The sequence below is a fragment of the Amphimedon queenslandica genome, unplaced genomic scaffold, assembly GCF_000090795.2.
Source record: "Amphimedon queenslandica unplaced genomic scaffold, v1.1 AMPQUscaffold_13441, whole genome shotgun sequence".
NCBI lineage: Eukaryota > Metazoa > Porifera > Demospongiae > Haplosclerida > Niphatidae > Amphimedon > Amphimedon queenslandica.
The window spans coordinates 4,169-12,853 of record NW_003546323.1 but is presented as its reverse complement, the minus strand read 5'-3'; the positions used below and the strand labels follow the sequence as shown (position 1 = coordinate 12,853).

At 32.6% G+C, this 8,685-nt stretch overlaps 2 protein-coding genes and 1 long non-coding RNA gene across 3 annotated transcripts in view; all 3 read right to left on the bottom strand.

The window, feature by feature from the left end:
• Positions 1-4,422: 4,422 nt before the first annotated feature.
• On the bottom strand, positions 4,423-4,827 carry LOC109581406 (uncharacterized). The gene is made up of 3 exons (XR_002184627.1): positions 4,772-4,827; positions 4,539-4,612; positions 4,423-4,496 (listed from the first exon to the last, which is right to left on the bottom strand). It is a non-coding gene; the product is annotated as an uncharacterized LOC109581406 (long non-coding RNA).
• A 59-nt stretch (positions 4,828-4,886) lies between these two features.
• On the bottom strand, positions 4,887-7,831 carry LOC100635308 (threonine aspartase 1-like). Its single transcript, XM_019995472.1, has 11 exons — positions 7,807-7,831; positions 7,683-7,750; positions 6,665-6,733; positions 6,468-6,585; positions 6,332-6,416; positions 6,195-6,274; positions 6,032-6,141; positions 5,735-5,842; positions 5,240-5,312; positions 4,995-5,049; positions 4,887-4,944 (listed from the first exon to the last, which is right to left on the bottom strand). The coding sequence occupies exons 1-11, from the start codon at positions 7,829-7,831 to the stop codon at positions 4,887-4,889; spliced, it is 849 nt and encodes a 282-aa protein (XP_019851031.1).
• A 411-nt stretch (positions 7,832-8,242) lies between these two features.
• The window catches only part of LOC100635184 (stomatin-like protein 2, mitochondrial), a gene marked incomplete at its 5' end in the record, with an annotated part of 2,343 nt that continues 1,900 nt past the window's right edge, over positions 8,243-8,685 (bottom strand). The window contains one exon of the mRNA XM_003385965.3: positions 8,243-8,524. Within this exon, the coding sequence (XP_003386013.2) occupies positions 8,243-8,524 (282 nt within the window). The remainder of the gene's footprint in view (positions 8,525-8,685) is intronic.

The window sequence follows — 8,685 nt, the reverse complement described above, 5'->3', positions numbered from 1 at the left end:
GCAATGAAAAAATAATAACTTACTTTAATTGTTACATCAGTGACTCCTGTCCTGACATCACTTGGTATAATATAAGGATTATCAGTGGTAGTATTGAGATAATATGTACAATTGTATTCTCCAGCATCAGATAGCTTTATATTATTGAGAGTATAATTGAAATATTTACTGTATGAGTGATTAGAATATTGTGGAATATTTTTATTAGGGCTCCATTTAATATTCACAGTAGTATCAACATTAACCAGTGGTGAGTCAGGCTCAGTAACTTTACAAGAGAGAGTGACTTTAGTACCAGCTTCATAATAGGATTCTGTAGATTTGAGCACGAGTGATGTACTGCTGATTGGAACTAAAGTAACAAACAAGTATTAATCATTTCATTATAAAAATTACTTACTAATAGCAGTAATGTTAATGTATTTGTATTGACTCTCACTGCTTTGAATAAATTTATATTCTTGTTGAGTGTGATGAGTATTACTACACTTGTATTGTCCAGCATCTGATAAGTGAAAATTAGTTATGTAATACTGTAAATTATGTTCAGTGTAATTTTCTATAGCTATAGTAATATTGTTAAGAATATCATCTTCATTATTGATCCAACTAATATTGACAACAGTGTCAATATCAATGTATGGTGGTTTGTGGTAACTAATTGAGCAGTTAAGAGTAATATCACTACCAACTTCATATGGTGAATCAAAAGGATTAATAGAAGCTGTTGAGTTAATTTTGTTTGGTACTACAAACAAAAAAATAATACATTGATATAAAAATATACCTAGTATCAAGTATGATGTTGGATGTATAAATAACTCACTTTTAATATTTAGTTGATTATTATTTGATATAATATTACTTTTTTGAACAAATGAATTGGTGCTGTTACGAATATAAGAACAATTGTATGAATCTCCCGATTGTGATAATTTCAAATTAGTGAAGGGAATGTGTAAAGATCGTTTATGACTACCAGTGGCACCAATATCAAATACATTTGACCTAATAGCACTGTCATTGTGTATAATATTAACAGTACCCTTAGTATCAATAGGAGGCGATAACTGATTAGCAGTAATTGTACAGTTTGCATTAAAACTGTAACCAGCTGTATAATATTCATTCAGAGACATGCTAACAACATCTTCAGTGTTATTGACTACAAACAAATGACATAAAGGAAAACAGGTTACTGACATAAATACTTACTTTTCATCATAACTCGTATATCTTTTGATGTTATACTTCTACCTGATTGTTCTCTAATCATTGCTACACAAGTGTAAATACCAAGTATTGAAATTGGGGTTGATGATGTTATTGGATTGAACCTCAGTGTACTATTAAATGATGTATCATTAAGAGACACAATGGGTATTATAGATACTCCTTTATTTTCATTGTATGATACTAGTCTCTTCCCATTACTGTTGTCTCTATACCACAATACATTAACTATACTGCTAATATTAGTGTTAGTAGTGTTAATATCAGTGTTAGTAGTAATATGACACTCCAACTGTTGAAAAGTATTTGATAAAATTAATGAGTCAACATTAGTCACCACTGTCTTTATAAATGTATCTATTAAAAGGTAATGTTAATAAACATTATTTTGCTGACCTACCTTTTACTGTAACTAATATATTTACTTGTTGAGTAGGACAGCCAACTACAATCATGACTGGTATATAACAAATATACACAGTATTGTTGATTGACTGATTCACTGTTAATATGAGAGGATTATTCAGTCTTTTATTAGACCCATATTTTACCCAGTGCACATCTACTCCTGAGTATCTATAACCTAATGTACAATCATACTCTATGATATCACCTAGTCTTAGATTAGTATCATCAAGATTATTCATCACAGGAACTAAATTGAAAATATTCATTAAATTTTAATTTTCATAATGGACTAACCTTGAACACAAAGGTTTGTAAAATTATGTATAACAGTATCATGACCATCAATACTAGCTCTACACTGATATTTCCCAGCATTGGATAGTTGAACATTATCAATAGTCAGTGTTGTTACTAGACTCTTACTGTCACCATTAATCATCAGTTGTGTACTCCTATTACTAATATCAGTGCTATACTGATACCAGTAATGACTAATGAATGATGTATCAGGACCTATCCCAGTATTAAGACTAATAGTACAGGTCAGTAGTACTGAAGAGTTAACAAAACGTGTAACTGAAGATGAAGCAATGGTAACAGAATTTATGTAAGTAGCTACAGAATTAGAGCAAATATTGTGTTGATGATTATAGTTTCATAACTATACCTTGTACTCTAAAAGTAATGACCTGTGATTCAGTACTACAGTCAGGAGGATTAGTCTCAATCATTATTGTACAAGTATATTGTGTATTATTATGTGATGGTAGTACTGATGGTATCATTAGTGTATTATTGTTACTATTAATAGAACCATTAGTAAACCAGGATACTGATACTCCAGTAGGTACTGGTCCAGTGATACAATCAATTGAATAATACTGACCAAGTGATAGTTCTTCTGTTACTAATGGCAGTGTTTCATTAACTGAATAAAGAATGGTATTAGTAAATAATACACTGTTGTCTAATGAATTACCTGTTACACATACACTGATGCTTTTAGTAGTTACATTAGGATCAATCCCAGCATTACACTGATATACTCCAGCATCAGATACTTGTATTGAATCAATAGTTAGTAGTGAAGTAAAGACAGTGCTTTCATTGTTCCTCATTAATGGACTATACTGTGTAACATCAGTCACATTATGATACCAAGTGACAGTTGGTTGTATACCAGGACCAACAGGAGTATTAAGAATAATGGTACACTCAATCTTTACTGTTGAATTGATTAGGAATGATGACTGAGAAGACATGCTGATTGAGCTCACATAAGTCTCTAAATATAATTTAAAATACAAAAATATCTTAATTTGATAGTCACCGTACTTCTAGTATAAATTTTAATATTCTTGTTGTCTGGTGGTAAACAAGTTGCTGGGTTTGTACCCACTTTAGCAGTACAAGTATATTCAGTGTTATTAAGTGATGGTACCACATTAGGTAGTATTAATGCATTATTGTTAGTGATAGTAGAACCATCTGAATCAGTCCATTTTATTGTAATTCTATTGAGTAATGAGTGAGTTACACACTTTATTGTTGCACTATATCCCAGTGGTAGGTCTATGTAACTATCAACATTTTGAACTAAATTTCAAACAAAAACAAATTAATAAATGAGTTAATAATACATGTACATACCTTTTAAACATAAATCCTTTGAATCATTGAATTTTATATCAGATCCATTAATTGATGCATTACAAGTATATACTCCAGCATCAGCTGATGAAACGTTTGTTAATGTCAGGGTACTATTAAATGTTGATGATGAAACCTTAATACTATTGATATTATCTGTTGGTATCATTTCATCATTTTTAAACCAGTTCACCACAAGTGAAGAAACATTAGGACCAATAGCATTATTGAGACTAATAGTACACACTATTGATACATCATCACCAATAACATAAGAGGATAATGATTGTACAGTAACAGATGAGACACTGGTATCTGTAATAAACATTAATAACTAATGTATACCATGAATAACTAACCTAATACACTAATAGTAATAGACTCTGTCAAATCCATAGCCAGTAAATCTGATGATACTTCACAAGTGAATGTGCTGTTATTATGAGAGAGCACCACTGGATTAATGATCAGTTCATTACTATCACTATTGGTTGATGATGAATGCCATTTTATCTCACTGTTAGGGATGGAGGGCACTGTAGTACAGATAATACTGACACTACTACCAACAGTGAGGCCAGTGTAATTACCAGTAAAAATTATATCAGGTACTAAAGGAGGAGTAATCTAAATACAAAATAATGCTATTTACTTTTCACTGTTAAAGAAATGTTTCCTGAACCACAAGTATAGTTTCCAGTATCAGTGCTCCTCACTTCATTTATAGTCAGTGTACCACTAGTAGCATTGATACTGTAATGAGTATCATTACTGATATCAGTTCCATTTAGTTTCCACTGCACCATATCATTTTCTGGTATACATTGAAAGATTACATGTTCACCAATAAAACTTTCACATGGTGAACTGGTTGTATTACATGTATCTACCACAAAATTAGATGCTATTAAGCTTTACTTTTTATACACTGTGTTGCTTACTTTCAGCACTTGCAAAGGATAATCCAAAAACTAACACAAGAGAGAAGAACCAAACCTCCATTGTGCCAAAAAATCAAATTGTGCAGTGCACAGCCTGAATTTAAACCAGCTCCATCAATGAATATAAACTGAAACTCCACCTCAAATTAATAATACAAACTTTTAAAAAATAATAAAAAACAATAATAATTAAAATGAAAGCCACCCAGCTGTTGTTCTTATCCCATCAGGTATTGCCTTTCTTTCCAACTGAGACATAAAAGACTACAAACAATTATGCTTAGAGTATTTCAGTACAGACAGTACCTTTGATTTATCATTAGAATTGTAAGCAATGACCATATCATCTGTAGAATGTACCCAACTCAGCTCAATAGAACCTGTGGAACAAATAAGAGGAACTAATCAATGCTGAAAGTTGATAATAATTAGTTAATTACAGTAGGACCTCTTTATTATGGACACCAAGCCACTAATATAAATGTGTCCTCTTTCAGAGGTGCTTTGATGTTATGAAAAGCTTCTGCTTTGATGATTACCTGATGGTGAAATATGTAACACAAGTACTCCAGATTCTTTTGTATTATATCCAGCAAGAATAACATTGTCTAAAAATGCAGTGAACATGCAGGAATTAAGTAGGTATAAAAAAGTTTACAAACCAAGAAATGTCTGATGGAAGGCAGCCTGTATAGTCACTGACTGACCTACACTACAACAATACAAACCATCACTAGTAAAGGTACATATTGTATAACTTACAGTGAAGTGGTAATCTCTTTTGCTAATTGAGTCTTAATGAGGTATTCTCCTACACCTACCATATAATAAAATCCGCAAAAAACAATTTAATACGGTACCCGCGTGGCATGTGGTAAAATTTGTGAAATTAAAATCTTCGAATTGGAATTTTAGTAGATTTCACGAAATATAATTTACTCAAAAATAACTTATATGGTATGTGAATATAAAACCATCAGGCCAGTAGTATACTAAGGGTGCATTACCTGATGCACTGGATGCTATCTGTGATGAGTCACTGTGTCTCTTGGCCCAACAACCACATCCATACACACCAGCCTATTAATAATTATAATTGTAACAGTGAAAGTGTTACCCATGTACTTGTATCAATAAGTAAAAGCAATGTGAATTTTCTAATACTATACCATTCAAACACTGACATTTTACATTTCAAAACACAATGCAATGCTTGTGTGTAAACAACTGGTAGCTTTCAACGCATTAGAGAATTGAATGTTATGAAACAACAGGATTGAATTGTATATAATTAAGCCCAACATACGCTAGGCAACATCTGTGGTTACTTTGATGTTGTAAGCAACATGTTGAACAGCTTTCTATTCTTGGCAAACATGATGCTTACAAGCCACAAATGTTGCTAGCAAAATGCTGCCTAGTGTACGAGGGGCTTTAATATAGTGACATTTGCTTATGCTTGAATCAGTGCTTGTATCTTCAGTAATAAGCTTAGTCATTACTTGTCCTATTCTTCCAGTGTGTTTCAATGATATTCCTCCACTAGATACACCAGCTCCTATCAATCCATTACCATCAATACAAACAGCACCAACTGTATCCAGTTTACTCTAACACATCAATAAACAACAACTTTAATGGATGTCCCGACATCAAAGAAAATAAAAAACAAAGCACATGTATTAGTGCCTAAAAGCTACTAATGATCACAGCTGTTATATTATGAAGATTAATCTAGGCTATACTAGCTACAGTACATACATGCACACACATGTACTGTATATATGTACATTGCTAACTTGGCTATCATTGACTTTTCTTCTTTTAGCAGCACATTGCTCACTTCCTTCCTTTGCATCTTCTCTTCTCAATCTCTCAATATGATCCAAATATACCTCTTTTGCTTCCTCTATTAATAATATTAATAGTATACTACATGTACATACATAGGATATTCATTACCAGTAATTAGATCATCAGGATTACAAACGGGTACTCCATTCTCGATAGCCCATTGATGTGCTCCATCACCACACACACACCTAAAATGTTCAACCCAATTGTCAATCATGTACATGTATATCAACAGTGTATCTTACATTGGTGGAATACGACCTAATGACATTAATCCTTTTGACTGGTTTAATAACAACTGATGAGCTAACACTATTGGATTCTTGACACCTAAAGGAGAAAAGGAAAAGAGGTTAGGGGAAGATTGAAGGATATACACACCAGAAACAGCTCCAACAGAAGCAAAGTCTCCTTTCCCATTCATTATACTAGCATCACATTCAACAGTTCCTTTATAAGTTAGACATGAGCCAGTACCACAATTAGTTAATGGAGAATCCTATTAATTGTATTATTGGTTAACTTTGCTAATTGTCAAAATTTGTCCCCTCCATAAGTACCCACTATTAGCTACATACCTCCAGTACACTAAGAGCTACAGTAATAGCTTCATTAACATCACAACCATCTTTTAACTTCACCATAGCCTAAAACACAAGTACAAATGTGAATGACAAAAATTAAAAAGAGAGAGATCTTAATAGCATTGTATAATTGAGATAATCAATTTAATACACAATACCGTATTTAATGGACTGAAGCTAAAGAAAACAGCAGATGGTGTTTACAGCTAATGATGTTATTTTATTTAATGTAAGGAAGAGGTGGGATGTTTGTATTATTGACATGTGTATACTCAAGCAGATATGAAAACGTTATTGTAAAACAGTCTCAAATCAGTAAACAAGATAATTACATGTGTTGATTAATAATGAGTACTTCTGTCTCAGAAATCCAGAGCACAATGGCAAGGGTCATATACTAGGATTGTTCACATAATATTGTACTTTATCTAACTTTTTGGTTAAAAATGCATAATAAAGTATGACTATGACAAACATGCTACCGTATAGTGCTTTATTTTTGAGGAGTAAAACTTTTGCTGTTTTCGCGGGTTAGCATGCAACCGCAAAATTAAAGATCTGCTAAATATTCAATTGCTACTAAAGGTGTGGCACTAACATAGCATATCAATCCTCAAAATTTTAGCTCCACAAAATTAAAGTGCTATATGATAATTCTTTTCATGACTTATAACTTAAAGTAATATGCATATCACTATTATCTATGAGAGTACACTTAATGATATCAGAAGATGTAATGTGTTTATTTTATTCACGTTAAGCAATAAATCACAATCACAATCTTAAATAAACAATCCTAATTACCCGTAGGTTCAATAAAAAATAGATGCAAGTAAATTAATTTTAAAGGGTTTTTTTGGATTTAAGCGGGTAAAAGTTGTAGGTCATAAAATTTTTCCCACTCCCTGCCATTGTTCTAATACACAATGAATTTGACATTATAACTACCCACAGAGTTACATTATGAAAAACCACACCTATACACATATATAATTCAAGTACAGCTGCTCACTTTATCACAAGCTAGTCTGCAGACACTCTTCAATTCTTTGACATCTTCTTCATTGAACTTTCCAGCACCTATTAACACACACACACATACCATAAATGGGGACATAAAAGAAACAGTTTAGTACCAGCATGAACAGCAATAAAGGGCATGTTGTGTCACATGTACATATACATAATAGTAAGCCACACCCATTAAATTAATAAAATAAATAGCATGATTAGCATCAGATTGACAAAGGAATCTAATCCTCTTGTCTAAAGCATGAACATGCATGCTATATTTTCATTACCAGGGAAAGAGACTACAGCAGATCAGAGACCTAAACTAGCTCCATTGTTGCAGAACTGAAGTGTCTCTAAAGTAAAGCTGCTTTGCTTCTTTACCTTTAATAAGTTGCATATTACAGTGTTTTCCTTTTACATTACATTTCTATAGGATCTTATCGTAGGAATATCATGAAGAATGCACAACATGGCAAGCTGCAATTGCAGTATCTCTATGCTGCAATAAATGGAATACATTAAATGCAACAACAAACAATACAGATTGGTTGGTTATTATTAGTAATCATCAGTCTTTCTTGGATTGTTCCTGGTTCCAGAAGTTGCTAGAGTGAAGTGTGGTTCCTCAGTGTCCTCCTGTTTCTTCTTCTCTTCATACTGAGCTACAGTCTCTCCTCCAGTGCTTGACTCAAACCTCTGTGTCAGGGTGTCATCAATACTTTTATTCAGTTTATCAAGCATGTTCTCAAAATCTGAGAGTTTGTCATTAGGAGGTGGTGAAGGATCATCACTAGAAGGGGCAGGATCTGTTTTGGTCATTTGACCATAAATTGCCATTGCCTACAGTATCATTGCAATAATGATAAGGATACATTAAAGGGTAACTTCAGTGCATTTTTGAGATATTTTTTTTATTTGCTTAATATGATTGCCTGACCATACTAATGATGTGTTCCAACTCCCATTGTCTGAAAAAAATTATTCACTAAGATATGAGCCTT